The 27,080-nt window shown below is 62.3% G+C and overlaps 1 protein-coding gene and 1 long non-coding RNA gene across 13 annotated transcripts in view; one reads left to right on the forward strand and one right to left on the reverse strand.

Moving 5' to 3' along the window:
- Nucleotides 1-27,080, reverse strand: part of MYT1L (myelin transcription factor 1 like) — a 393,093-nt gene that overhangs the window by 3,445 nt on the left and 362,568 nt on the right. For 10 of the 12 annotated variants that reach the window (XM_082745766.1, XM_082745762.1, XM_082745764.1 and 7 more), the window contains exons 19-23: nucleotides 24,683-24,745; nucleotides 20,412-20,495; nucleotides 18,843-19,064; nucleotides 9,930-10,021; nucleotides 3,694-3,803 (exon numbers count right to left, since the gene is read on the reverse strand). In XM_082745766.1, the coding sequence (XP_082601892.1) occupies nucleotides 3,694-3,803; nucleotides 9,930-10,021; nucleotides 18,843-19,064; nucleotides 20,412-20,495; nucleotides 24,683-24,745 (571 nt within the window). The remainder of the gene's footprint in view (nucleotides 1-3,693; nucleotides 3,804-9,929; nucleotides 10,022-18,842; nucleotides 19,065-20,411; nucleotides 20,496-24,682; nucleotides 24,746-27,080) is intronic. The other 2 variants (XM_082745760.1, XM_082745768.1) reach the window with 1 other exon arrangement.
- On the forward strand, nucleotides 17,270-26,142 carry LOC309872111. Its single transcript, XR_014315671.1, has 2 exons — nucleotides 17,270-25,271; nucleotides 25,326-26,142. It is a non-coding gene; the product is annotated as an uncharacterized lncRNA (long non-coding RNA).

Consider the following 27,080-nt stretch of genomic DNA (forward strand, 5'->3'; position numbering starts at 1 on the left):
AGTGGGTTCAGTCTCTGCCTTTGGCTTGGGTCATGATCTCAGGGTCCTGGGATCGAGCCCCGCATCGGGCTCTCGGCTCAGCGGGGAGCCTGCTTCCTCCTCGCTCTCTGCCTGCCTCTCTGCCTACTTGTGATCTCTGTCCATCATATAAGTAAATAAAATCTTAAAAAAAAAAGAAAAGAAAAGACTTCCTCGGCCAGAGCTGATCATTTGAAGGGTTTGGTGTTTACGCTTTGATTCATTCCATGGAAAGGTCGGTAACTGGACGGTGGGGCTCGTCTTTCTGGGGAGCGGCTCCCGGCCCTGTCCACTATTACTCAACGTTCACCAGTTCTGCTATCTGGCCTGTCAGGGGCTGACCTCCCTGTCCACCACTGTGACCCCTGGTGGAGGCCAACTCCCTCCAGCCCAGATCTAAATCTGCCGCCACTAAGTCCCGAACTGTAGTTCACTTGGGAGGCGGGTCACCATCTAGGTCACAGGTGCCCAGAGCCCTGTGTTCATGTCTGTGGCCAGCCGGTCCCTGCCGGTCCTCTGATGATGCCCTCTTTATCTGCAGGTGAGGACCGGCCTCACACCTGCCTCCAGGCGGGCCTCCTTGGCTTCCTGGTATTGGCCAGAGGGAATCTAGCTGTCCTGCCCCCCTGCAGCCAGGTGACCAGGGCTGACAGCCCGGTGCACAGGGCAGGTGAAGGGGAGCTGCCCTGACCTGCCTGGGCCTCAGGGAGCAAACACACAGCCAGGACACAGCCAACTGGGTGTGAGGACCGAGGACACCATTAGGGCCCGGGAAATGGAGAAGTAGACTCAGTCCCTCCCAGGAAGCTGCCTTTCTCCTGAGTCACCTGAACCTCGTCAGCCCCCAACCCCGACTCTCATGGATGGGATCCCCTGCCTGGTGCTTTCTCAGGGGCCAAGATGTGGGGCTCAGTGGGGTGCTGCTGGCTTCACTTGGGCTAGGTGAGGCAGTGGGTTGTTCTGGGTTGTTCTCAAAAACAGAAATGACAATCCTTGTCCCAAGAGCAACTCCTGGAGAGGCGTGCACAGTGTTTGCCTCAAGAAGACACAGGTCATTCCGCATTTCTGTTCCAGCCAGGGTCCCAACTATAGTGAGATACCCCGAAACCTCCTGGATTGGCCCCCCAGCTCCTGTCTCCCCGCCCCCGGGCCCTGTCTCCCTGCCTCCAGCCTTGGTCTCCCTGCCCCCAGACTCAGTCTCCCCGCCCCCAGGCCCTGTCTCCCTGCCCCAGGCCCTATCTCCCTGACCCCGGGCCCTGTCTCCCTGCCCCCAGGCCCTATTTCCCCGCCACTAGCCCTTGCCTTCATGCCTCCAGACCCTGCCTCCCTGCCCCCAGGCCCTATCTCCCTGACCCCAGGCCTTGTCTCCCTGCCCCTAGCCCCTGTCTCCCTGTCCCCAGCAGCGAGAGCACAGGGCTCACCCTGCTCCTGCTCGGGGAGGGGCTGTGGAAGTGGAGGAGGGAGATGCTGTCCTCTCTAATCTCTGCTAGAGCCATCGTGGGTTTGGCTGTTGCGGTAATGCCGTCAGACAGGTCCGCGCCGGCTCTGGTAGAAGGTGTCTGTGAAGGAAGGTCCTGCCCTGTGGGCTCTGCCCCCGGACTGGAGTGAGGGCCGCAGAGGCCGCAGAAAGCCCTGCTTCAAGACCTCAACCTTCCAGCACTTTCTGAGATAAGTGGGACGCCAAGGGTTAGAAGGCAGAGGTGCTCTGGGGCTGACCGGTAAGTGGGCTATGGAGGCCACAGCCTCGTTGTCCTTGGGCGCCTTGTGCCTGCCGGGGGCTGCGGGAACGGGCAGGAGCACTCTGCCGCGGAGCTGACACTGCGTCCCAGGGGCTCACCCCTGCCTGTCCGTCCTGACCTGCTGCGCCCTTCTGGCCCTGGGAACCACACAGCCCAGCACCCTCCCGTCCCTTGAAGACACTGGCCTGTCAGAGAAGGGCAGTCCCCAGAGGGACGTCAGCCAGGACAGCGAGAACACACAGCAACGCTTAAAATTCACTTTTGACATTGAGGTGAGCCGATGTCTGGAGAAGCACGTATTCACGTCGATGTCAAAAAGCCATGTAAGGCCCGTGGCAACCTACACGGGGACGAAGCGACTGGGGCTGGAGGGGGTGACAGGAGCCAGTGCGTCTGGGGGGGCCCTGGGGAGCTCGGGTCGGGCCCCTGACCCTGGGGGCAGCCCCCAGGGCAACCCCAGTCCCAGGATGGGAGAGCCCCGCGGAGCAGACTCGTTTCCCGGGGGGCACCAGTGCGTTTTGTCAGAAGTGGGCGCCGGGCAGGCTGCGGCCCGGCACCTGCACAGAAGAGGGGCTCTGCGCCTCAGGGTGCCGAGGACGGAGGTGCTGAGGTCTGAGGGCTGCCGCCCCCGTGAGCAGGATAAACGCCAGGGACTGTGTTTCTCAGAATCCGGTGAAATGCGTCGCCGCTGATGGGGACTCCCGGGCGTCTGTGTGGCTGGCCCTGGAGTCCTCTCGGGGCCAGCCCCTCCTGAGAGCCCCGGCCACGGGCTGATCGCAGCCGTGCATGTGGATAGATGCTACGGAAACTTCCCACCTGTGCCAGGTGAGCCTTTGGGCAGGTGAGCGTGCCGACCCTGCGACCGGCACGGAACGGGGCTGCCGTGGGCGAGGAGTTGGGTGTGAGAGCGACCCCCAGAACAGTCGCGCCCAGTAGAGAGCGCCCGCCGTCTGGGCTTCCTTCCCACTCACGGGCACCACGGGCTGCCTTTCAGGCGTTCTGCTGGGGACACAGCCGGAGATGCGCCTCCCTGAGCTGGGGCGCCCAGCAGACAGAACCAGCCCGTGGCAGAGCTGTGACCACGACCTGGCATCTGAGGCTGGGCCAGACCTGGACTCCTGCCAGCCACACTGTCGGCGGCCAGGAGGGGTCTGCAGGGAGGGGCGCACGGACCCCCTCTTTCTTCCAGGATAGAAGTGCCTCGCCTTACCTGTGCCTGTGATGGCGGTGCCGTGAGGGCCTAATCTCAGAGCCCATGTGGCACCGGGATCCTGGGCTGCTCCGGGAAAGGTGCCAGGGAGCCTGGGGCACTGCATGGGACTCAGGGATGGGAGACTGAGAGGCAGCAGCTTGGCCATCCACCTTGGCTTAGCTGAAGGAGTTACCACGTGTATAATATGAGGAAGAGGGTGCTTATCTGGCTCACCATGGTGAGCACACAGTAGGACTATGCACCGCAGCCCCACACTCAGGCACCCAGTAGGTGCTTCGTAAAGGCTGCTCCCCCCCCCCCCCGCCCCGCCGTCCCTGGACATGTGGGCCAGGCCCCTGCAGGAGCACGCAATATTCCACCCTGCCCGGGGGCTGGCCTGCCCTTGTCTGGGGAATGTCAGCTCTCTTTCTAAGGCAGTGACCACAGGGCATTAGCGCCTGCTGTGTCCGGGGAGGAAGGCAGCTCATGTGCAGGGATGGGCGACTTGAGTTTGCAGCACTGCTTACCGACGGCATTTCGCGAACGTGTGCACAATGCGAACCCGGCGGCAGTGGCCACAGAGCACCCGGCATTCTGCCGCCCAGCCCCTGGCCTCAGCCAGCGACCAGGATGTGGGCTGTGAGGTGCAGGGGGCAGGGGGACAGGGAGCCAGGAGAGGCCTGCGGCCGACGGCTGGCAGGGCCCGGGCCAGCACGTACGGCTGCCGTCGGGGGCTTCAAACACTGTTACCTGAGTTCTCAGTTTGATCATGTCGGCCTCCATCTGGGAGTTGGACTCGTTCAGCTCCTTGATCTCTTCGTCCAGCTGCTTGATCTCTTCATCATTCTCTATGCCTGCACGGGGGACGGGGCTGCGTTACGGCTACCGCACCCGAGCACGGAGCTACTTCTCCTTGCTCTTCTGTATTTGGGAGTGAATGTGCTGGAAAAAATATATTCTTGGATTTCAAAAAAAGGAACAGTGACAATTTGTGTGTCCGTGCATCCCTCCCACCGCCCTCCTCGTGATCACGGCCCCGGACCGTGGAGGAGACGGCCGAACGCCGGCAGGCCAGGGTGAGGTCTCCCGGGACGGCCCACCAGAGTCCCGGCCCCGAGCGGCTCCGTGCTGCAGGTGGGGACCTGCTGCAGCCCAGCACCTGCCTCCTGGTTCTGTTCCCTGTCTGTCTGTCTTTCTGCTGCCACTGGCGGGGGGTGTCAGTCCCGGACACCGTGTGTGCTCAGGGCCACCTCCGCCCACACCGCAGGGAAGACTGTGGCAGCGGCTGCGGGTTTTAGGTGTCTTCCGAAGGGGTCTCCGCACGGAGGACTTCTCACTGATGCAAACTCCTCCTCCGTTTGAACGTGGAAACGTGTTTCTACTGACACCGGTAGGGTGGTGGCAGCCTCTGTGTGCCCCGGGGGCCTTGCCAGGCGGCCAGGCTGCTTGCTGGCAGTAGGACACGCCGGGCGGGAAAGATTCGGACCCAGGGTCATTTTGGCCATCGGGTCTCACGCGGCAGAAGTTACTCAGGGAAGAGCAGGACGTCCGCCGAGCCACCGCCCTTGACAAGCCGGGATGCAGGTCACAGGGCGCAGTGGGGACGCTCCTGTGAAACCATGGGACAGGCACAGAGCCTAGGCAGACGCCCTTTTTGGCTCTGCAGACAGAAGGGGCGCGGCCACTGGGAGGGAAGGCCCAAGACCCAGACCCTGCAGGGGCCAGGTGAGCGGGTCCTTCCTGCTGAATGACCCCAGAGAGCCCCATGGGGACACACGGGCCCTGAGCCCGCCAAGCCCCCCTCATCCTCCCGCCCAGAGGAAATGGCTGTGCCCCCTCCCCCTCGCCCCCCGCCGATTCCAAGCCTGGGTCTCGAGGCCCATCACAGAGGCCCTGGGTGCCGTGTCCCCGGCACGGGAGTCGCCATCAGCTGCCTCCTCGGAAGCGGTTCTCAGCTCCCAGGAAGTCCTCCAGCGATGGGGCGAGCCCTTCCTCGGGGACGCACTGTTTCACTGTTCCCTTCCGGCCTGTGACCACGAGGCGGCGGCAGTTTCCTGCCTTTGGGAATCGGGCTGAGCGAGTTCCGGCCGTGACACCAGGAAGGCGGGACACCTGTGCCGGGAGGGGGGCGGCGATGACATCACTGCCACAGCTGAGGCCTGAGGGTGCAGATTCCTAAGCCTTTGCCCCCAGTGGGCCTCGCCACGCGGTCCTCGAAGCTGCAAACGGTCCAGGCGCAGCCGCCGTTTCCCGTGTGGCCCCGAGCCCGGCCGTGCTGGACCCCACTTCCCAGCAGGTTCTTCATGTCATCCCTCCTCGGGTTTTCAGGCCGAACGACCCTAGACCTTCTGCCTCCGCCGCGTGCGTGAGTCTCCGTCGACACCGGACCCGCATCGGCGCGCTGTGCGGTCTCGGCCTCTGGAAGCCCCGGCGCCGGTCTGCCCTCCTGTCTGCCCCCGCCCCGAGGTCTGGCAGCCCTCCCGGGGCCACGCTCCTCTAACAGACGCCGCTCCTCATTCGCTCAGAAGCCCCCGGGGGTTGCTAACCGCGGCACACACGGACGCGCTGCCCACGGGAAAGTGAGCGGCAGACGGACCCGTTTCCTACAGACGTCAGAGAAGAGCGCGGACTTGTATCCGCGGACGGTGGCCATGCGTGTCAGGAGCAGACGCGCTGCGGCTTGCCAAGGCCGCGGCAGGGGATCCTGCGCGGGAGGCTGGGGAGGCTCCTCCAGGGACCGCCTGCTCTGGACCCTCCGTGTCGTCCCGTCGGGACATTTGGTTTCGGTCGCTCCCCGACGCAAAAGGTGATGGCGGCGCCGCACGCCTGCCAGGTCCCAGCACCAGGCGAGTGTGCGGGCGCCGGCCGTGGACGCGTGGAATCCCAGACCAAACACCTTGTTTCGGGACGGGCGGTTTGGAGAGCGCCAGGTCACCCCAAAGCCAGAGACCGGTGGGGGGCGTTGTGGGTCACCTCTGCCAGGCTGCCGGATGTGCTCCATCCAGGCGCTGGGGGGACGCGAAGCATCCAGAACAGCCAGAACGTCGGCACCTTTGGGCTGGGCCAGGACTCTGGCAGACGCAAGCTTCGAGCGGGTCCACTGGGGCGCCAGGGGAGCACGCCATCTCCCGGAGGGTGGCTGGCGTCTCAGAGGCCCATTCTACGACGGTGACTACTTGCTCTTTAACTTTATGCGAAACCAACCCGGAAGCAGGGTCAGAGGTCGCAGGACCTGGGACGGAGGGCTCCGGAGGGCGGGGCGCATCTCTGAACCGCCCTGGGGAGGGTCTGAGGCGCTGGGGGCTTGTAGCCGGCATCTGATCCGTGGTGGACGTGGGATAGAAATCCGTATCTTCCCACGTGACAGTTCCGTGATGAGAATTTTCTTAGTCCTTTCAACCCTCCATTGCAAAGTGCGCCTCGGACACAGCGGGAGTGAGAGGTCACTTCCTCTCGGTGCGAAGACCCCTGACTCAGCGGGACTTGCCAGGTGGCGGCTGGAGACGCCGGCCGCACATCCGGGGCGTCTGAGAAGCCAGAGACCTGCGAGCTCCGTGGGCTGCGCACTCAGCGGCCTGAAAAGTGGCACAGGCTGCTTTTGTCCTGCGGACTCCATGCTGGGAGCTGACAAGTCATTAAAAAGAAAAGAAAGAGGAAAAACACAGCATGTGGTCTAGCGCTGTGGGTCTCATTTTTTGCTGAATTAAAGAATTAAAAACAGAGTTCCTTTTTATGTCTTATCCTTTAAACTTCTTATTCTAAATTTAAATAGTTTTATATATCTCCAAAATCGTGCGCTGCACAGCCTTAAATATGTGTCCATCCGAACCTGGGCCAAGACATTCAGTCCGTAGGATTCCTGAGAGGTGTCTGCTGCGTAAGCCGAGGCCCGTCACCGAGCCGGTCTGCAGGTCAGATCCGCTGCCTGAGAGAGGTCATTTCAAGCCCAATAAAACGACAGCAGGGACCCCATGACGCTCTCCCATCTCTGAATTCCCTCCTGGGAGCGCTTGACGGACCGACGGGCTTGCGTCAGAGATTTCGTCTCTGGGAAACGGGAGCAGACACGGCTCCCGAGACATGCTCTCACTCTGCGTGCCGGCCCTCCTGGGCTGTGCCCACAGAGCTCGGCCATAAAGGCCGCTCCTGTCGGGTGCCAGGAGGCACTTGCGCCCAACTCTGCAGCCTCCCTCCCGAGGAGATCGGGCGGGCAGCTCACCGTAAGGGGCAGGGAGAGAACTGGCAAGAGGTGGACGGACCCTCCGTCCCCGGGGTCAGGCATCGAGAGGAATCTGAGTGTCTGGAAATGAATCTCCTTGAAGCCATGAATGTGCATCTGCCCTTCGGACCCCCGAAGGGCCCAGGGCTCAGCACAAGGCCCGCTCCTGGACAGGGGAGCACACCAGACCTGGGAGTGTGAGGGAGAAAGTGGCTGCGCCCCGGGAGCCAGCGCCTTGGCCAGCTCACGGATGCCTGTGTCCCAGGGCAACACCCTCCTCTCGGGAGGCTCAGGGAGAGCTAGACGTCTGTAACTGCCTACGCAGGTGACAGAAGTCACAGTCCTTTCCCCCAGCACCCTGTCCTCCATGAGAATATAAGAAAGCAAAAGGAGGGATTATCTCATTTCCTTCTTGGTAAAAACCAATGAAGAACCAGCACAGAGCTGGGGGGCAGGGACGGCAGGGGCTTCGGAGTGGCGGCTGCTCTGGGAGACCGCTCAGTGGGAGACGAGATCACAGCGACCTTGTGTGGGAGCAGAGGAGACCAGACTCTTCTCGAAGCTTGAAGAGTCAGAACGAGGAGGAGGAGGAGGGCAGGAAGCACGGACAAGGGGTTTCAGAGCCTCAAGGACACTTAGAACTGCTCCTGTCCAAGCAGGCGTTCACTCGACAGAAGGAGCCAGAAGCCCAGCGCAGGGGCAGCTTGGCTGCAACGGCTCTGCCGACCGAGTGGAGGCTTCCTTGAGGTCCTGTCGCTCAGTGCAGGCCAGGACGTGGAGCGGGGGGCGCTTCCGGCACCTTCGTTACGGATGTGTAAAAGCAACAGGAGGGTCCTACACTCAAGATCCCGACGAGGGCCAGCGAGAGGGAGGCAGCACCACGACCAGGTTCTGAAGGAGGAGCAGAGCTGCTGAGGAAAGTGCGGTGCTCAGGCCTCGTTCCCAGCAGCGGCGCGTGCTGCCCGTGAGTCGGCCAACGTGGCGCCAGCAGGTCCGGACTGTCCATGTTCCACGCCACAGCCCTGGCACTGAACCAAGTGGGCTCCAGAAGGACTCTGGTCCCTGTGTGAAGAAGGTCTGTGCAGACGGGAAGCAACAGGCTGCAGCCTGGACCCAGGCTCTGGGACACGAGTGTCCTCGCCGCACACACATGCACCCCGGAGCCTACCACAGAGAGCCAGGCTCCGGCCCTGAGCCCCGAATCAGGCCTCCTGTGTCGGGGTGCAGACCAGTGGGCGTGTGGTTCCCCATGGGACGGGGCGTCCTGGCGCTTCCCGGGAGGCGGTACACACCGCCGTTCTCATCCACGAGAGCTCACTGGTTCTGAAGCTGTGTGCCTGGCACTGCCAGAGAGAGAACTCTGGACTCCCCTGCCCCTTGGGAAAGACCTGGCCTCGGACGCCCTGAGACGCGTGTGCCACGACTGCCCGCCCAGGGGACGGCCGCTCCTCATTGTGCGTGATCCGCCCGTGTTTCTTTCCCACTCCCGCCGCCTCCCTCCCAGACGAATCAGAAGCTGACCAAGCGGACGCACTGGCCCACGGAGTCTGCGTGGACGCAGGGCTGTCTGGGGTGATGGGCCACGCAGGGTGGGCTGGAAAGAGTCTTGGTGGCGGTGTCTTCCCGGCCATGAGCGCTGCCCTGTGATGGCCCAGAGCGGTGAGGATGGGCCTGACATGTCACGGCGGCGGTCCCTCGTGGGGCCTCAGGCCTGTGGGTGCCCCAGGGGTCCCAGAACGTCTGGGGGCAGCGCTCCCTCTAATCGGGCTCTGGCCTCCGGCACCAGTGCCCTTCGAGCAGAAGCCGGGATGCTGGTGTCCACGCCGCAGGATGCAAACACTGTGGCCCAGGCCATCTTCCGTCCGTGGTCAGCCACACAGGAAGGGCTATTCAGTGCTGGGCACGCCCAGAGGCCCCGAGCTGTGGTCAGGACCTGTCATGAACATCAGGGGCCCCAGACCCCCTGGCCTTCCTGCGAGGGCGGCGGCCTCAGGTAGAGCCTAAGCGTGAGGCCCGGGTCCACGGGGGAGGAGCCGGGCACGGGGCTCCAGGGATGGGTCCAGGGACTCTGCCCAGGCATGACCCAGGCCCCACGGTGCTTGCTGCTCTGATGAGCCCGCAGGGAGGGCGGCGCCTGTCCCGGGCCTTTGCCACCCCAGCTTGCCGTTGGCCGGCCCCGCACCGGTCAGCCCAGCTCCGCGCTGGCTCCCGGCTCCCAGCGGCCTCCGAATGCTGAGGAGGGGTCCCCGCTCCTACCCTTCAAGGCCCAGTTTGCTGAGTGGTTGCCTGTGATGCTCTTTCCGCAGGCCCCAGAGGGACGTCCCACGGGGTCCCCCCAGCACCCAGTCAGCAGCTCCCCTGCCCTCCCCACTCTGCACCCCGGGGGACCCTGCACTCCGCACCCCGGGCCGCCCACAGGCATGTGGTGGGAGGGGTGCTTGCAAGTGGTCAGGACTGGGAAGCTGAGCACAGAGGGACAGGAGTGCGTCCCGGACTCAGGCCCTGCAGGAGGACCTGGGGGCCGAGACACGAGAGGGAGCTGCCGGAGTTCTGGGGAGCAAGTCCCTGGACTGTTAGGGGTCCCGACGAGTGATGGGTTTGGGCCCCCCCCCAGCCGAGGGGACAGGCTTCTTAGTTGTGGCCGGAATGACCGTGCCCCAGCTTTCGAAGTAGAGACATCGCAACCGTGGGTCAGGGGCTCTGGCCGTGCCCGAGGAGTCGGGGCCAAGGCTGTGGCACCCAGCGGGGGAGGGGCGCTCACCGTTGCTGGCCCGCTGCCGGATGGTCAGCATCTGCTCCCCCGACAGCTTCGCCTTCTTCATGGCCGATGTGGCTCGCGGGCATCCCGACAAGCTGGGGACAAGACAAGGTGGCATGAGTTGGGGGTCTCAGGAGAGTCGGGCGAGGAGGGCCGCGCAGGCGTTTGGTCAGGCCGGCTGCTGGCAAAAGGCCCGTGTGGTGGATGCGGCCTGGCCCACTCCCCGCACACGAGGGCGGCTGTCTCTGCTTGTGGGCTCAGGGCAGTTCTGCGGGGACACAGGCCGAATGGGGCCTCCGAGGAAATCGCGGCAGCCAGGCTCTGGGGCCGGCCGAGAGGACACCCCTTGACCGTGTGCTCCCGGGGCCGCCTGGAGTTTGGAGGGAGCGACTCTCTGGCCTTAGACATCGTCCCGACTACGGCAAGTGCCGGACTGGCACACGGCCTGGAGGAGGATCGGATTTTAGACATAGAGATGGAGGAGGCGCGGGTGAGCTCAGCCCAGACTCAGCCCAGCTTCTCCTGCCCCTCCTGTCCCGGTACATCACTGGGGGGTGGGTGCAGGCGCCCAGACAGGACCCCAGTACCGTGATCTCACATTTGCTGCCAACATCAAGGTTGCAGCCTCTTTGCAGAAGGCCCCGCTGCCCGTATGTCGCTAACACGGGCCCTCTGGGGGTGCTCTCTGTCCTGGGTACGGGTCCGAGCCGCTGACGACTGTGTTCCCAGGACGGCTCCCCCGTCCTTCCCTTTCGGGCTGTGCATGCGTGGAGGACGATTCTGCACCCTGGGCACCCCCCATGGCCCTGAGCCTGGGCTGCATCCCACCTGCCCCTGGGGGCTCCCCCTCTCCGGCCACCACCTGAGGGGGCCCCTGGCCCTCGTGACATGGAAATGACACACATGCACATGGCTGTGTGTCCAGGATTACATGTGTGTTTCCATCCTACACGTTTCATCCGTCACTAGGTGCCAGGCGGCCCCTGGCCAGAGCTCTCCACCTGTGTCCTCCCGAAGCCCACCACAGTGCAGATTACACTGCTGCCAGCAACACAAGTATTGCCTACGTCGATGCGCGGACGCTTCCTAAGTATGTCTACGCAGATTTCCTCTCACGGTTCACAGCAACGTCCACGTTGTCTCTGATGAGCCGTCGGTGAGAGGCTTGTGTCTGGGAGCTGCTCCAGAGGGCCCCAGAGAGGCTGAGTCTTCTCGAGCCTGCTCCCTCTTCCCGGGACCCGTCAGCTGGGAGCTGCATCTAGGATCCGCGTCTGCTGCTGCTGGTTCGGACTCACGGTGTCCGTCCCCAGGACTGGCAGGTCCCTCTCTTCGGCCTCCCCTGTCTTCTCAGGACTCCGTGCCCCAGGTCGGCCAGGGCTGTTGGTTGGTGTCCGTGTCTGCCCCCCAGCCCTGCTGGCCTATCTCTGGCCCCCGACTCTTGGGCCAGCACCAGTGGCCCCGGCCAGTTGGCAGTCTGGGGTCTTCTCTGTCTGTGACCATCGGGGCTGCTCCCCAGGGGCCATGTCCTTCCAGCCTGACTCTCTGCCCTGAGAAGAAGGTGGTCAGGCGTCAGTGATGCCGCGGTGTGTGGACGCAGGTCCACAAAGGGGAGAGATCAGTAGAGTGAAGCCAGCGGAGGGGACACACTCAGGTCCTCCCATGGGCACCCAGAAGGCCAGCCCCAGACTTGAGCACGACAGCAGCCTCTGAACACCACAGAAACACGGGCTTCCGGAACGCGCTGACCTGCAGAACCTGGTTTAGTCTTCCCTCGTTTCTCTTGGTTTTGAGATAACAAAAGGGCAGACCAGGGATGCGGAGGGTGGCGTCCTTCCCAGAGACACTCGCTGGAGCTGGGACACCGAATCGGGCAGAGACAGGCCCACGGAGCAACGCGCTTTGTTCAAGCATGCCCGCCCGGGCTCAGGGACAGCACGGTCCACATGGGGCCGACGTGGAAGGGCCCCCGGCACTGACCTGGGTGCCGGGCAGGTCCGTGGGCTCTCCCTGGGGCTTGTGCTGACCTTGCGTCGTGGTGTGCCGGCTCCTGGGGGCCCAGATGGCTGCAGGACTCATGCCCTCCCCTTCGAGGAGTGGACCCCGAGGGCCCAGCATGTTCCAGAAACTCCTCTAAGTAAAACTGCATTGCTCTGAGTGGGGATTTGGAAAGATGCAGCTAACGGGTGGCCCCGAGCCATCCAGCTCCAGCCCCGGCGCCCAGAACAGGGTGGGCTACAGGCAAGTGCTTCAGAAGGACAGAGGGAGGGAGACCTTCGGTCAGGACCGGCTCACAGGACTGGGCCCACAGGACCTCCTTCAGGAGAATCTTACAGCTGGAGAGAGCGAAATAAGGGAAGGTTTCCAGGAGGCGTGGTTATAAAGGTGTGGGGGCAGGGTTTGTCTACGGGAGGGCCCCTGGGCTTGCGAGCAAGCTGACAGCTGCTGGCTACCTGGGGAGGCTGGGGGGACATCTCGAGGCGCAGGCCTCAGACTGACTGGGTACGGTGGTGTCGGCGGCTCACGTCTCACTTGCAAGCGAGCAGATCTGGTTGGTGCCACAGGGCCTGTAGCGCAGACATCTGCTGGCCCTGAGTTACGGTCCCACCTGCTTCTGCAAGCCCGCTTATGGGACAGGTGTGGCGTGCGTGGTCAGATGCCAATGCCACAGGCGCCAAGCCCCTGCTTCCCAGCACTGGGGGGTTTCAATTCCCCAGTCCAGAACTAGCGAGAGGGACACATGGCAGGAGGGTCATCAGGCAGGAGGGACTCCCCGGAGGGCATGTGAACCTGCAGGACGGCCTGGGGACGGTGTCCTGCGCCCGGGGCTGCTTCTCCTGCTCTCTCCGTGTGAGCGGACGCCATCCTCCTCTCTTCTCGCACCTGCTGGAGACTGCTGTTAGCCCGTTAGGCTAGCAAGTCCCAGGGATCCTTCTCTAGGTTTTAAAAACTGTCTTCTTTTCTCGTTTTATAATTTAAGAGAGATTTCCTCAACTTTATCCTCTAACCTCCCAATTGAACTTTTTATCTCATTTGTCTTTGTTTTAAAGAGTACGTGTTCCTTTGATTTCTCTTAGGTTGCGAAGAGTCTGTCCTATTACTTGGCTTGTGCTCCTTTCTATCTGCGGACAAATTAGAACATTCTTTTTCCTGAAATGTGTTTTCTCAGTCCTTTTCTTTGTTAAAGTCTGCTTTGCTTTCTGCCAGTGTAACTTAGGGCTTCCTCCTGTGGGGGTCATCGTGGGCTGCTCATTCCCATCTCCCGAGTATCACCCACTGAGGCCTGTCCTGGGCTGCAGGTTTTGAGGGGAGGAGGAGGGGGTCCCCTCCTGTCTGGAGGTCAGAGGGGACACACATGGGCTGAGGCTGTGCCCACAGCAGCTTGGGCACCGGAGGTGGAGGGCCTCGCCCCGCAGGGGGCATTCCTGCCTCCCACACAGTGGGGTCCCCGGTGCGGAGCGCCCCTCCCGCCGGGTGCAGGGGCACGAGGTGTCTGAAGCTCTTCTCACAGAGGTTTCCACCTCCTGCTGTTCCCAAGGCTGCGCGGAGTCCTGCTGCAGGGCCCTGGGGCCCGTGCGCCTGGGTTCCACCCCCACCCCTCCCTGGCGTCCGTCCGGGCAGCTGCCTTCGCGTGTCCCCTCAGAGCCGGCCCCTCGACCTCACCCCCCGCACCTCGGCTCCCGGGACTCCGTGCAGGGCACAGAACTCCCGTTGCTTTCTACAGTTTTACTATTTTTATTTCATGGGTTTATAAAAGGAGAGCAGGCCATTTCGGTGGCATTTTGAGGTCAGTGGAGATGAATGTGTTTTTGGGCTGTGGCCCAGGAGTCCTAGAGAGACGGCTGCCACCATCGGGCACAGGGTCGTATGCCCAGAGTCTGCACTGACGGCTCCTCTCTCCCCTTCTGTGGGTCAGGGTTGCAGGGAGCCCGGCGGCTCTTCCTCCTCAGGGATGACCCGGCCTGGAGCGACCTGGGCGGCCAAGGGCCTGGGCTCTTGGTAAAGGGGTCAGAGGGAACATCCACGTGGGCAGCCGAGGGACAGCGGTGCCCAGCCCCCCATCAGTGACAGAAGCCCCGAGAGGCAGAGTTAAGTGTCTGCCGGCAGGCAGTACGACGGGCTAGGATCCACGGTCACCGGCGCCGCACAGCCCGGCACCATCCGTGTTTACCTGACAAGGAACTGGAACCTTGTTGAGCCCATTTGGGTTTTGTGCTGAGGAAGCTCGTCCTAACAGAGAGGAATCGGTTTTGCTTTTGTCTCTTCTGCTGCTTGTGAGCTAAATCCAGCCTCTGTCCTTGCCGTGGGTCGGTCGTCCCCCCGAGAAGACGCGCTGATGTTCCGGCCCCCAGTGCCTGCAACAAGGACCCCATTTGGAAAGTGGCCCCTGCAGGTGACCAGGCTGAGACGGGTGCGTGGACGCAGGGACCTCTGCGGCAGGGACGGCACTCACGGCTCCCAGCCTCGCGCGGCGTGGGGCCACAGGTCCGGGCATGTCTGCCCCGAGGGTCCGTGAGGGTCCGTGATGGCCGTGGCAGGAGGCAGTCGGAGGAGCGCAAGGAGTGTGGGTGACTCTGGAGAGAGCGCGCGCAATCCTCCTCCCTGGGGCCGCAGGGCGCCCGCAGGCTGTGAGCCCCCAGTGGAGAAGAGCCGATGACACCTCCTGGAGGTCCACAGGGAGCCCAGCGCTCTGCCTGATGCCTTCCCAAGCCACTGCACAGCGTGTGGCCCAGGCTGGGTCCTCCAGTGGACACAGGGGTCCATGCATGCCGCCCACCGGACAACTTTCCTCTCTGTGGGCCGTGCGCCCAGGGAAGAGCATCTTGCCTTCCTGGCTTCGACTGTCTGATCTAACATCCGGACCACACAGATCTCAGGGGGCTGTGGTTCCATGATTATGTCTGTGTCTGTAGAAACCAGGGCGTCGCAGCTTCCGACGGCGCAGGACAGCCTCCAGCTTTCCTCTTCTTGGGCTCTCCAAGACCATCTCCCCCACATCCCAAAGGTGGACCACATCTCCCAGCATCCCTTGGGAAGACTACATCTCCCAGCATCCCTTGGGAAGACTACATCTCCCAGCGTCCCTTGCAACAGGGGCTGCGGTGCCCTGGGTCGACCTGGGGAGGATGGGAAGGAAATGCAGGTGCTCCCCAGAGCACTGCGATGGTCGATGGCGAGGAGCCCCCAGGAGGCACTCATGTTAATGCACTTCCCTTGGCAAGTATCAGGCAAAACAGACATTCGGAAAAAGGCCGTCTCCCCACTTGGGATGAACTGTAAGGAAACTGAAAATAAAAGACATCAGGTTTTGGGTCTGGGAGGAAAGTTTAAGAGGGTCTAGGACATGAGCTCTTTGAAAAATATATTTCATTCTGGTCAAGCCCAGTGAAAGGTAAGGCTCCGTTCTAAGACTGGTTAATTTTCCCGGGTTAGCCCTGGTGACTGATTGCTGCCGGACTGTGAGGTCTGCCGGTCACCTGCACGCCCCACGCAGCCCCGTCCCTCGCCTGGCCCGGGCACACGAGGGCACCTGTGTCTCTGGGCTGTCCCCGTGACTCAGAGGGCTAGCCCGGGAAGGCGCTTACGATGCCGCTGGGCACACAGCGCTCCCTGACACGCTGGGGGGTGAGGAGGCCTCTTCCGGGCAGAGGGGAAGGTGGCGGAAGAGAGTCGAGGCGAGAACCGGGTTCAGCGGCGGGCTGGGAGGAGGGGATGGTTCCGGAGACACAGCCAGGTCCGGGGGGGCCGGCGGGTTCAGGCCGGGCAGTGCGGTGCACTGCCGGGGCAGCCAGCCCCTCTCAGTCTCTGCCGCCCCTGCCCACCCGCACCTGCTCTCAGGGAGCCCCGGCTCCGAGTGTGTCCCAGATGTGTCCCAGGGCTGCGCCAGGCGGCCCCTGGGTGCTGCCCGAGTGGCTGGTGGACACTCACTGGGTCCTGAGGGCCTGCCCGCTGCCCACTCACCCCCTTTCCGCAGCAGCTTCTCCCCGGGGCATCTGCCCTGCCCCCGGCCCGGCTCAGACCTCACCCGAGCTCGGCCCGCCCTCTCAGCTCTCCTGTCCCTGGTTGTCCCTGTTTCTCTCTTCCTGAGGCTGTGCCCCACCACCCGTCTGACCCCTTGGGGGATAACGGCCCCCACCTGTGTCTCTTCTACCGTCAGTGCACCCCTGCTTGCTCTCCCGACACCTGCCTCTGGCCTATCCCGGGCCAGTTTGGGTCACTGGGACTCCTAGCTGAGCGGTCCCCAGCTGGGTTTTCTGAAGCCCCTAAAGCCCAGGGAGGCACGTGCGGCCAGGGGATGGGCCTCGTGGCTGCTGCTTCAAACCACGGTGTTTGTTCTGCTCACGGCTGGCCTTCGAAGGAAGTGGGGGCAGGGGTACAGCCCCAGTGGGGAGAACTGGTCCCTCCGGAAGACTCAAGAAGTGTTCCTTGGTCGTGGTGGGCGGGAGTTACAGCAACGTGCCACATAATCCGAAAACAAGGAACGCCACTTTCCTTGTTGCCGGAGTATTAGACACACATTCCAACAGAAATCTGATTTATATGAGAACGTATTTGGTTTTGAATGACTTATTTTTCATTTTAAATGCTGCTTTTTTAAGAAGACTCAGCCAATCTTTAAGATAAAATAGGACAATTTCTATGTCCTTTATAACAGCCCTGCTCAGGATACAGACTGGAGCCCCCACCTCCCGTACAGGGTAGAGTGTGTGGACCCCAGCCTCCAAGGAACAAAATAAACGAAACAGTTTCACAGCCTGTGGGGATGGGGGGGCGCACAGAGCTCGGTGGTTCCTACTGTTCTCATGCCCGGCTGCCCCACGGCCATGACCTCCCTGGGGAGGACACTGGGGACAGTGGCTCGGTGGGCCCGGCAGCCCCAGACCCATGCTCCGGGTTCCTCTATTGCTTACGTCCTGGCACCGCCGGCCACGGTCCCCGACCCCTCGGGAGCGGTCACATTTTGGCGAAGGAGGAAGAGCAGGAGACTTCTGGGTCAGTGGAGTCTTTCCTTCTGATTCTACACCTGCTGTTTTCACAGCACTGGGGGGTCGTAGGAGGAGCCCCGCATCTCAGTGCACCAATGGGGTCTTCCTGGGGGCCCCTCCTAACCGAGGCCGTAGGGTTTGGGAGGACCGCAGCCTGTCGTCCCACACAGCGGGGCCACAGCCTCCAATGGACGGATCTTTGCACCCTTGGCCGGGTTCTTGCCCGGACGACTGTTCGCACACCTCTGGGGAATCGTGGTTTGCCTGCCAACAGCGTACATGAAGACAAGGGGGTGTGGTTCAGCCTTCTGAGGAGGGACGTTCTGACACCTGCCGCCCATGGGGGACACTGTGCCCAGTGAGATGAGGCAGACGCAGGAGGACGGACCGCAGGATCCCATTCATCGGAGGTCCTGGAGGGACCCCGAGGTGTGGAGCGGAGAGCTGACGGTGGGCACCAGGCGCCGGGGACGCAGTGGGGAGCAAGGTGTGCGGGGACAGAGTGTCAGTTTGGGAAGATGGCGAAGTCCTGGAGTTGTACGGTCGGGTGGCCGCATAACGTGAGCGACCTCAATGTCACTGAGCTGTGCGCCCCAAACAGTGAGGATGGGAAGGTGTGTTTTTACCACGATGGAAACAAAATGCTGTCAGCTCTGCTCTCGGTGCCACTCGTCCCCTTTCCCGCAGCCACACGCTACAGACATGGGCTCCACCCCCAGCTCCTGGGGCTCAGAGCCCTAACCCTACAGGCACACTGAGGCAGCCATTCTGTGAAGTGCCAGCATCCCATCTGCGGAGCTGGACCGCCCACGGCAGGGCCCCTGCCTCGGATGCCCTCTGGACGCCCTGAGACGTCCCCCGGCTGCGGCCCGGACTCGGGTCCCGTGCAGGCAGGAGGGCGGGGCCCCAGCCAGAGCCCCGGCTCATCCGCTGCAGGCATGGGTCACCTCCGGGAACCTCTGGGCTCTGGCTGGGGCCTGGGCCGAAGAAGGAGCCTTCCTGGCCCTGGGGGCCTGTGGCAAACCCCGGGGGTAGGGTCAGTGTCTGCACACCAGGACCCGGGCCCTCCCAGTACTAGCCGTGGGGTCTGCTGGAGCACAGACACGGAAAGGGCGCTGCGCGTGCACCTGCGCAGGCCTCTGTTCACCGCCGTGGCTCGCGGGAGACACGAGGGCCGCAGGCTGGGAGACTGGGTCAGGGAAAAACGTTCTTGCTTCCTTTTGGGCTCACTGATCCCGTCTGAGTTTTCTACCTGAGCAGGGACTCCTTTAACAATTAAAAATTGACCTTAATTTCGAGGAAGATTTCAAGGCTCGGTGCCGTACTCCCGAACTTCCCACAACTCCTGGTGTGTGAACTGACGTGTTCCCTCTGTGCTGGTTGTGGCTTGGATCGTGGGCCACCACGCCCATCCGGGTCCATGTGATTTGTCTACACCGCCCATCCTAACCCTTCCATGGGGAGCCCTTTGATTCAATGGGGCTTCTGCTAAGACCATCGAACTCTATGGATTCCTTCTAAGAGCAAGCAAGTAAAAATTAATGGGACGATTGACTCTTCTGGAAATTTCCTGATACACTCTTGGCCCAGGCGTGCAGGGGGGGCCTGTGCCGAATGCCAGCCTCCTTCCCCACATGGGGCCTCTGCCCTCTTCAGCCCAAAAGGTTGACCTGCACATACTCGTGTGTGTGCAGAAGCCCAGTCTGCTTCTCTCTGTGGGTCCTGCCCCCACGCTTCCCAAAGCCTCCGTCCTGACCCACGGATGGGAGTGGGATTCGCTTCCCAAACACCTCTGGGGTTTCCCTTCTCACCAGGGCAGGCCACGAGCTGGGGACAGCTTCCCACCTTCTTTTCGGCTTGGGAGGGTGGAGTTAGGAGCGGACAGCCACCTGGCGGGGCTTCCCCGGGCCGGCACCAGGACGAGGACACTCACCTCCGGTGGGTGAGGAAGCTACCGCTGACGTGCCCTGACCCGTCACAGCCCGGCGTGGGGCAGGACATGCCCTCCGTCTTGACCGACTTCCAGGAGAACTGCGAGCCATTGAGGTATCCGTCCTTCTGTCTCTTGGCCGCCAAGGGGCACCCCGATGCGCTGCGATGGGAGGCGTACTTCCCGGTTATGTGGCCCTGGCCGTCACACCCGGGAACGGGACACCTGGGGGCAGAAGAGACACACTTTGTGGTCTTGGCGCTGTCTGTACTGGCGGCCTCTCCAGCAAGGTCAGGACAACCAGGCTCGAAGAAAAACCAGCGCTCCCTCCAGCGAAGGGGAAGAAAGAGGACCCGCTGAGCGCGCCACGTGGCCGGGGTGAGGGGCCTCCTGCCCGCGGCCAGAGGGGGCTGCATGGTCCGGCAGCAACGGGCAGGGGAGAAAGAAGCCACTCCTGGAGCGAGCGTGGTGCAGGGTCTGTTTAAAAGACAGCACTTTTGGACAGAATCACAGCGTTCACAACGGAAGGATGCAGAGTCAAGGAGGAATTGCAGGACTAATTTTATGATTTTATAAACCCGTGGTTTTCCCAAGAGCTAGAAAACATTTGTTTGCCCGGCCGTGTTCTCCAGAGGCCGTCCCACAGCCTCCAGCCGGAGGGGATTTGGAGCGAGATGTGGCGTGTAATAAGGTCTCGGGTCGTGCCGCTGTCCGCACGTTGCGGGGAAGAGCAGGGGGGGGGGGTGTGGGCGGGAGCTGAAGGCCAGGGGTAGGCTGATCCCTGCTCCTGAAACCTCCCCACCGTGGGCGACCACCAAGGGCCGAGAGCGCACAGCCCCGACGGCACAGGTTGTCAAAGACGGTGGGCGTGATTCAGGCTCCTCACAGGCCCCAGGCCGGTGGGTGTTGCATTTTCTTTTTAATGGCAAAGTTCACATTCTACAGAATTTATAGCACCCATTTACTGTGCTAAGGTTTATTTTAATACTTTTGAATTGATTTTTATTTTGTTTTAACCGAAAATTTTCTCCAAACACATGGAGACTAACATTTCAGGAGGACAACTCCAGGTTTATTTTGGGGATTTGGGGGCCTGGGCACTGGGCATTGGTTTGGGGCACATGGCGGGGTGGACGGCCTGGCTGAGAGGCCTGCGTGTGCTGGAAGCCCCAGGAGCCCGGGCTCTGCAGCCTGCCCCCGAGCAAGGCAGACGGCAGCTGCGCGACTTTCCAGAGCCGGGAAGTCGCCGATGTTGGCTTCGTTGTAGCCGATACCTTCACAGACGTTTGTGAACCTGCCTGTCCCAGTCAGAGAACTGCTTCTTCCACGTAGGGCTGGGCAGCTGCGGGGAGGGTCCAGGGTCCACCCAGGGCTACGGGAGAGGGTCTGGGGTCCCACTACTGAGTGTCAGATGGGTGGGCAGTCCCTGGCCACAGCACCCAGTGTTTAGACGGTGTGTTCCGCCGCCGGCAGGGGTGCTTGGGTGCGGTTCCAGATCTGGCCTTCCGTGACTGTGGCCCCCGTCCCTGCTGCTCCCACCGGCAGCCGCCCGCCCCTGCCCGCCGCGCGTACCTGATGGGCTCCTGGTCCTCTTTGTCTTCCTTGCTCTGTGCTATCCTGATGCCACTTTTCTTTGCTCTCGGGCAACCTGAAAGACTGAAGAAGGGACACGGCCTCAGCAAACATCGGCTCTGCCGGCAATGGCCAGCTTCCGCCCCGCAGCAGCCGCTTGGACCCCGCGTCCCCCAGCAGCCGGAGCTTCTCCCCATGAACACCAAGTCTGGGAGGAAGGTCCTTTTGGGGGAGGCCCCTCTGCATGGAAAGAGGCCGGGCAGCCAGACACAGAGAAGGGGCCACATGGAGGAAGAGAACACACGCTCCTTTGGTCTCTCTGGGTGAGCTGTTCCCCTGAGCCCTGCCGTCTGGGGGGACAGGGCAGTCTGTTCAGATCTGTCTGAAGTACGAATCCAGTGTGTCTGCAGAAGGCGCAGAGGAAGTGGAACATAATTACTTCATTTGATTGTTGAAAGCTTGGAAATAGAGGCTCCCGCTTATCTACAGGAAAATTTCCGGCTGGGACAGAACGCAGTCACGGACACGTGTGCGCGCACAGGCTGACGGCGGGCTTGTCGGTGACTCCGCAGGAGAACCCAGAGAACAGCCGTGATTCCTTGCAAAGAACTGAAGATCAGGAAACTAGGCCTTTTCCCGAGACGCTGGACACGCGGCCACGGGCTCCAGCCAGAGCCGCGGCTGTGGCACAGGTGGGGCGTCTTCCCGGGTCCTCGCGAGCTCCCTTCCCGGCATCTGGGTTCTCAGGGGCGGCTCTGACCACAGGAGGCCTGTTCCCCAGCCCCTCACTCCGTGTCCTCACGTTTTTCCTTCTTGTGAGACAGCCAGGCTCCTCTCCAGCAACGAGGGGCCCCCGTAGGCAGAGGGCAGGTGCAGAGCCCTGGGCCCTGGGCTGGGGCTTCGGACCCCACGCCGGGCCCTGCGGTCTCCAACGGCACGTGTTCCAAGCCCCCTCACCTGCCTCCTCTCGCGGGGATGCGGAACGAGGAGGCACGCCTGCATTCTTTCCTTTCATCCGCCCCTGCGTTTGGAGGTAAAGCCCAGGAGAGTGGCCGTCCTCTCCCCACCGCTGACTGCCCAGCGGCTGGCCACACCACGGTCCGGCTCTTGAGATCTCTGCCTGGAGAAGTGCTCCTGCCCAGGTCTCGGGGACCCGAAGCCAGTGGGCACTCCTGGTCCTGGGCAGGTCACCGCCTGTGGGCCCTGGGACGCTCCTCCCAGCCCCGTGCAGCCTTGGCACCTGCGGGTCCAAGCCCTGCCTGCCCCGCTCGCCCCGACCCGGCTCACGCTCCCTGTGCCCCCTTCCTTTCCCGGCAGCAGCCACAGGCAGAACATGTCCTCAGGCGTCCCTGGAACCGTCCACTTTCCCCCTCTGGACGTCGTGTTTGAGGCGTTGTGTTTCAGACCTTCCTGCAGCTCAGCACCAAAGTCCCCCGTGTGCGCACGAGGCTCCCGGGGCCTGGCCTTGCCGCCAGCAACCGTCCCTGCTGCCCTGACTGCACGTGCTGCCCCCACCGGTCTCCGCCCCGCTGCCCCCGCACCCCCACTCTGGCTGTCTGTAGGCGCGTTGTTTAAGACGTCTTCCTGGACACAGGTGCCATTCCGACTGCCAGTCCTGGGGGCCTGGGGAGCCCTGTCCCTGGGCCGGAAGCCATCCACTTACTTAGCACGTGCCACTACAGCTGCGAGTTCTGCGGGCGCCCGAGCCATGTGCTCCTTCCTCCTCCTCCGGGCCGTTCGCCGTCGGTGCCGCAGCGACACCGCCGCTCGGCCTTGCTGTTTACGGGGGGAGCCTGCTGCCTGCCGCTGTGCCCGCCGCTGCTTCCGTTCCCGACTGCGATCTCCTCCCGGAGGAGCCTGCCTTCTCTGAGCAGCGCTTTTGGATCCCTCACCCGGGAATCCTGGGTGACATTTGTGACTGTGCTCTACACGGTGACGTATCCCGGACAGATGTCCCACAGTTGGCCGTCACTGACGCGGGGGCTCGCGGTGCGTCTGAGTCTTGAGATCTCATGCACTTTGGGAACAGCAGCAACACTTTCAGGACCTGTGTGGCCGGAGGCAAGGCCAGGGCCGGTGCCCCGACAGTGTCCAGATGGGGTCTAGGCAGGCTTGTCGGCAGGGCCGCAGGAGGGCTCGCTGTGCTGGATAGACAGACGCTTCATCCCTGACCCTCTGGCTGCAGAGATGTGTGCCTGCGTGGGGACTCATGGGCGTGCTGAGGAGGCCTGAGGAGAGGCCTGGTTGTGCCCGGGACCCGCAGCCCCACGGGCGATCCCCGTCCTTCCGCTGCCTCTTCAGCCCCGGCGACCCGTCTGCGTCAGACGGGCACGGCCTGGGGTGCCCGCACCCGGACGTGCCCTGGGGAATCGGGCCCCCACAGGTGGTGACATGGTTGCTGTGGGCTCCTTCCAGATGAGGGCGAACAGAGGGCCCCCACAGCACGGCGAGACAACACAGGCGACGCGTTCAGAGACACGTGGTATGCAGCAGGTGCTCAGCAAATGCTTCTTTGTCATGGCGCGACATCTCGGAGCCCCCCCCCCCCCCCCCGTGCACGGCTGCTCTCTGAGCCTGGGAGGCGTTCCTGGGGTGTCCCCGGCACCTGGGGCTCCTGAAAAGCACAGACGCGACTTCACACTGGGGGACAGCTCCTGGCCTTGGGGTCTCTCGCCACATGTGCGTGGTGACGCATGGGAGGGGCGAGGGGCCCCTCGGGACCCCGGGTGGCGGGACCACACTGGGCGGCTGGAAGCCTGAGGAGAAACGGCCGCCCGGGGAAGGGCCGCCTCGGGAAAGGGTCCTCGTTGTCGTTGTTTTTGACCGACTGGAGGGGAACAGAGTCCAGAGCAGCCACGTTGCTCTTCCGGCTTGTGCAGGAGCGCGGGCTCTCGTCGGCCTCCGACGCTCAGTGGCAGGCTCTGCCCAGGCTGCCAGCTGGCTCAGCCCACCAGGCCACTCTGCTGTTTGGTGGTGGCGCCAGAGAACACGCGGCAACGCCCAGAGACTTCTTGGGTTGTCACCAGCGGTGGAGCCGGTGCGGCCGTGTCCCGTGGGTCGAGCCTGGAGGCTGCCGGCCACCCCCGAGTGACGGCAGCACCATGGGAACAGCCCCGGAGGGGAGGATGAGCACGGAGAGTCCTCCATAACCCCATGATCCAGTCCTCCTTGGGGGCCGTCCGAGTCCGTGTGCCCCAGCCTGGTGCTGCCGGGACCTGCTTGGACGGCGAGCACGGGAGCGCGGCCCGCGGGGGATCTCTGTGAGGGAGGCGCCCGCCGCGGAGGCTGTCCGTGTCCCTCGTCCAGACCTCACTAGCAGCCAGGGAGCGTCCCCTGCTCTGACTGCGCGCTCACGGGCGGCCACATGCTCCACACCATCCACGCATCCACTTGGTGCGGTCGGTGAGCAAATGCCGTCTCTCTGGTGGGCGGCCTCCGGCTAACGCTGTCCGAGAGGCCTCCCCTCTCCCTGCCTCCCTCTCTCTCCCCCTCCTCTTCCTTTGTCTTCTTGGGGGGATGCATCTGAAGTGCCGGGCTCCTGGACTGTAGGGCCGCTCACTCCATGACCTCAAGTCCCGCCGACAAGGAAGCAGCGTCGTGTGAGTGGGCGTCGGTATCTGCTGGTGCAGCCGCCTTGCACCGTCAGACGGGTCTTCCTTCACCAGCGTCCTCGTCCCTGCCCCGGCCCTGGCTCTTGTCGCTGATGGAACAGGACTAGAAGCTGGGGCACCTGGCCACAGGTCCTGACCCACTTCTGTGAAGACCTCGCGTCCGAAGCTTCTTCAGCTCACCTCTGACACGTGGCCTGGCGTGTCTGATGGGATTGCGGGGCTATGTCTCCGACACCCCTTCTCCCCAGGAGCCCCAGGGCCTACAAGGAGCCCTGTAAAGCGCAGGTCTGTGTCTTCAGCTCTGCTCCTGGCCTGGAACAGCTGGACAGCCCAGCGGCTCAAACTTCCCATTTGAAAGGCCAATGCCCACCGGTGCCGGAACTCCTGCCCGTCCGTGACTGTCCCAGGGACCTTGTAACAGGCCTGTGTCGGGTCTGTTCCCTGAGCCCTTCTGATCTGGAGAGGCTGCTGCTGGACGACCCAAGCAACGTTCTCGCAGGCGGACCCGGCGCCCGTCAGGGGAGCGCGTCCGCCGTCCCAGGAGGGACCCCGCGGCGCGGCGCGGTTCTGCCCACTGAGCCTCCAGACCGTACGCAGGCGGGGCCAAACCGAGCGAGCACAGAAGGAGCAGGGGCGGGAGGGAACGGGCGCTCCGCTTACCTCCGGTGGGAGGCGTAGTTCCCGGTGATGTGCCCGGAGCCGTCGCAGCCAGGGGTGGGGCACCTGCGATTAAGAACACAGGACGGGCAGAATTTACTGGAAAGAAAGCAAGGGCCCTGGACAATTAAGTCCCTTCTTTTTCCAGGAAAGCAAACTTGTGATGGCTTCACCTCCCTACTCGGAGGAGACAAACAGAGCCGTGCCCGCTGACTGCGCCGTCGGATGCCAACCTCGGCTGCTTCCTTTCTTTCAAGCCCAATGGCCCTTTCCAGAAGAATCATGGATTTCAGTACCTGCCTGGCTATGACCCACCCCCTGGAGCATTGGGAGACGAACCCTCGTCCAGCCGGGCTAACGGGTGCCCTGAGCCCCATGAGGGCAGCCCCCGGGAGCCAAGCACTGGGGACTCAAAGCCTTTTTAGTTGGCGTGGCGGAGCCCAGGGCTGCGGGTCAGCTGGGGTGGCACCTGCACATACCCACCGCAGCCCCGCGAGGCCCCGTCCCCGGTTCTTAGCGACCACGCTGTGGCCTCCCGAGCGGGACAGCACATGCTTCCAACCGAGGCTCATCATCGCAGCCCCTCGCACCAGTCCCGAGCGCGGCCGCCTCCGGGGCGGTCAGGGGCCACGGCCGGTTGCACCAGTCCCGAGCGCGGCCGCCTCTGGGGCGGTCAGGGGCTGCTCTGACATTTCCCTTCAGGCTGGTTTGGTTTTCTCCCACCAGGAATGTGAGAACTCAGGGCAAAAATTAAGAAAAAGTTGTTTTTTCCATCAGGTTTATATATTTAACAAAACAGAACAAAACACACACCCTGCCCAGCAGGAGTGGACTCAGTAAGCAACCTTGCACCTGGCAGCAGCACCCGAGTCGTGCCCCGTGCCCACGCCCCTACTCAGGGAGCACCCAAGCTCTGGCAAGGACAGAAATCACGCATTTCCGATAGTTCCTAAACATCTACTACCCCTGAGGGATTTCGGTTTGCTTTCTGCTCGGAGAGTCACGGCGGCAGCTGGACGCCGAGCCGGGCCCAGGAGCACAGGGTCCCCCTGCGCGTTCCCCGGCACCCCACGGAGGGGGCTGGGGGTCCCGTGCTGACACCCATGAGTGTCAGTTTTGGGTATCTGGGTGCTGTCTACGTGCTCTTCGGTCCCGAGGAAGGGAGCGAGCACGAGCTCTAAGGGTACCGACCTGTGCCGGCCGTACCTTGCTAAAAATCAGCGATGGCTTTGGGGCCCTGCTGTGCGGGCGGACAGCGGCAGCCTGGGCCACACGGCCGGCACCTGAGTGCGTGCTTGGAGGGAGGATTTTAAAAACAGGCATTTGAGGCAGAACAATGGGGCTTTTAAAGTAGAATCTGTACCAAGGACAGAATCTGTACAGAATCGGATTTTTGACCTGATGTTTGTTAAAGTAACAGCTGGTTACGTACAATTAAAGTTTGGTCATGAGACTCAACTGCCGATCGCTAAGTAATTACTTTCTAAATACTAAGTGCAGTGACCTGGCCTCACTGGGTGATTTTCCGCCCGGCCCCTCGTGCGGAGGGAGCCAGCCCCGGAGCGCGGAGGAGGCGGTCTGAGAGCAATCAAAACCATTCTGCTGCAGAGAAGCGCATCTCACGCAAGTCTCTGTTTGGAAAATGGATCAGGAAACAGAAAGGTTTCCTACTTGCTGACAATATGCACTTGGCCTTGCCTTTTGCTTTAAAAAATCCTCAAACTCTTCCTATTTTAAGCACTCGGTGCAAATTTATTTAAAATTTATTCATTTTAACATGAGTAGAAATTTTTCAATATGCCTTTTTTTGGTGAGGGCTGTAGGAGGTTGACATATTCTGTTCAGATTTAAAGTGAGGCGTTATAACCAAACTAATGCAAATGAAAATCAGATTTGACGAATTATAAAAAAAGAGAGAGAGAAAGATGTTCAGAGTAGGTTTTGTGTGTTTAAGCCATTTACAAAGGCATCATCTGGTTAAAAAAAAAAAAAAGAGAGGTATTGAAAATGTCCTCTATCACCGTGAAAACAACAAACAAAATATCGATTTGGCCCATTTCAGAGCTTCCACTGTGTTGGGAAAGAAAAACCCTGTCCAGAAAGAGTTCTCGCTTTCTTAAAAGGTTTGCTCTTCTTGTCAAGGGCTCCGGTCACTCAGATGGGGTGCAGTCCTAGGCTGGGGACCTGCGTCTGCTCCTCCCTGGCCACAACCCTGCACAGCTCACGGGGGGGGGGGGCTGCCCTAAGCTCCTTCCGGGGGAGGCTCCCCTTCGTCTGCTCACGTCCCGCACCCTTGCAGCCCAGGACCTGGGCTTGTCACGGGGGCTCGGGAGGCCTGCTTGGAGGGGCCCACTGCTCTTCACTGCTGCCTTCCCCTGACACAGTGGCTCCGGGGTTTTGT

The sequence above is a fragment of the Mustela nivalis genome, assembly GCF_964662115.1.
Source record: "Mustela nivalis genome assembly, chromosome: 8".
NCBI classification, from domain to species: domain Eukaryota; kingdom Metazoa; phylum Chordata; class Mammalia; order Carnivora; family Mustelidae; genus Mustela; species Mustela nivalis.